The sequence below is a fragment of the Protobothrops mucrosquamatus genome, unplaced genomic scaffold, assembly GCF_001527695.2.
Source record: "Protobothrops mucrosquamatus isolate PMUCROS unplaced genomic scaffold, P.Mucros_1.0 scaffold3680, whole genome shotgun sequence".
Lineage (NCBI taxonomy): Eukaryota > Metazoa > Chordata > Lepidosauria > Squamata > Viperidae > Protobothrops > Protobothrops mucrosquamatus.
Window position 1 is genome coordinate 96752 of NW_015389637.1, and position 1388 is coordinate 98139.

At 32.9% G+C, this 1388-nt stretch overlaps 1 protein-coding gene across 1 annotated transcript in view; it reads left to right on the plus strand.

The window, feature by feature from the left end:
• Window positions 1–1388, plus strand: part of LOC107298057 (myelin protein zero-like protein 1) — a gene marked incomplete at its 3' end in the record, with an annotated part of 10121 nt that overhangs the window by 4337 nt on the left and 4396 nt on the right. The window contains exon 2 of the mRNA XM_015827418.2: window positions 819–979. Coding sequence (XP_015682904.2) covers window positions 819–979 — 161 coding nt within the window. The remainder of the gene's footprint in view (window positions 1–818; window positions 980–1388) is intronic.

Consider the following 1388-nt stretch of genomic DNA (forward strand, 5'->3'; position numbering starts at 1 on the left):
TAAGTACCCCCAGGCAAATTAGATATTTCCCTAAATCAACAGAACCATTACATGGTGCAAAGTTAAATACAGTGTCCTTCTCTGTCCTTGAGTGTACATTTTCTATTTATGTGCAGTTGTTTACACTTTCAAAATCAGCAACAGTGAACAGTGATCAAAAATGACAGAAGTTCAATGTTTTACAGACAGAGAATAACCAATTGCTAACATATTGAACAGTGGGAAAATAAGCCATCAGCATCTTAAGTCCTTTATTAATTCTAAATCAAGAAGTAGGCAGGGGATAGAATATATATATAGGACCGTATGTCAACTTCATTAAATGTATGCATACTTATTTAGAAAAAAAGTTATATAATAAGTAGAGAAAAAAACTTTTTGTCACTCCGTAATTTACAATTGCAAATGGTTGCTCTTATATCAAATGGATAGCAGAAGAGGGAGTAATGAAATATTGTATTCTTTCTGTAAATTAGGCTTGCTGGGAAAGAAATTCGATGTCTGTATAATAAAGATGACAAATTTTGAAATAATGTATTGTATTCTCTTGAGAATCTACAAAAAGCCTGGTCTGCACATGACAGTAAATTATAATGTTGCATCTATACTTTATACAAAATCAGAAAGTAACCAGCAACATGATGGCTTAATAAGATAAAGTGAACGGAAATGGATTTTTTTTTACTCAATCTCTTTGATTTAATAGATTCTTCAATCTTTGTTTGGCTGATTAAACTCTTCATACCTATGTTTGATATAGTATTAATATTTATGAAGGATCTCTGGTATTCTGATTCTTGTAATGATGTTCTTGATAGTCCAGGTTTCGGCTGTGGAGGTATACACGCCGCAAGACTTTGTTGTGGAGAATGGGACTGAAGCAAAGCTTCCATGCACTTTTACTTCCACAGAAGTGATCAGCAGTTTAGCTTCTGTCGCCTGGAGTTTCCAAGGCGAGGGATCATCATCTCTTGTCTCGGTAAGATATTGTTTGCAAAAGAAAATTGTAAGAAGTAAAAAGCCCTGCCTGTTCTTGCTCCTTGTCCTACTAAAAGCCTGATTGTTCCCTTGAAATATTGGTTAAGATATTAATTGTATTTTGCTCCAAAATTGGTTGCAAAAGCCTTGCTTAGATGAGGAAATGCTTTAACCCTCTTTACCTGCTTGGTTAGTTATCTTTTATCTTAATATGATGGGAAAATAAAAAATTGATACCAGAAGGAAATCATGTAATAGTAATAATTATCAGTTCAGTATTGTATGAGTTGAGTTTTAAAGAAATTTAGATTACCGGTAGTTAAGAAATAGGGGAAAGCAGGTTTTTAATAGAGCATATTTTTTGTGTTTTTGATTATAGTTGTTCTATTATTCCAATGGAAAAGCATATC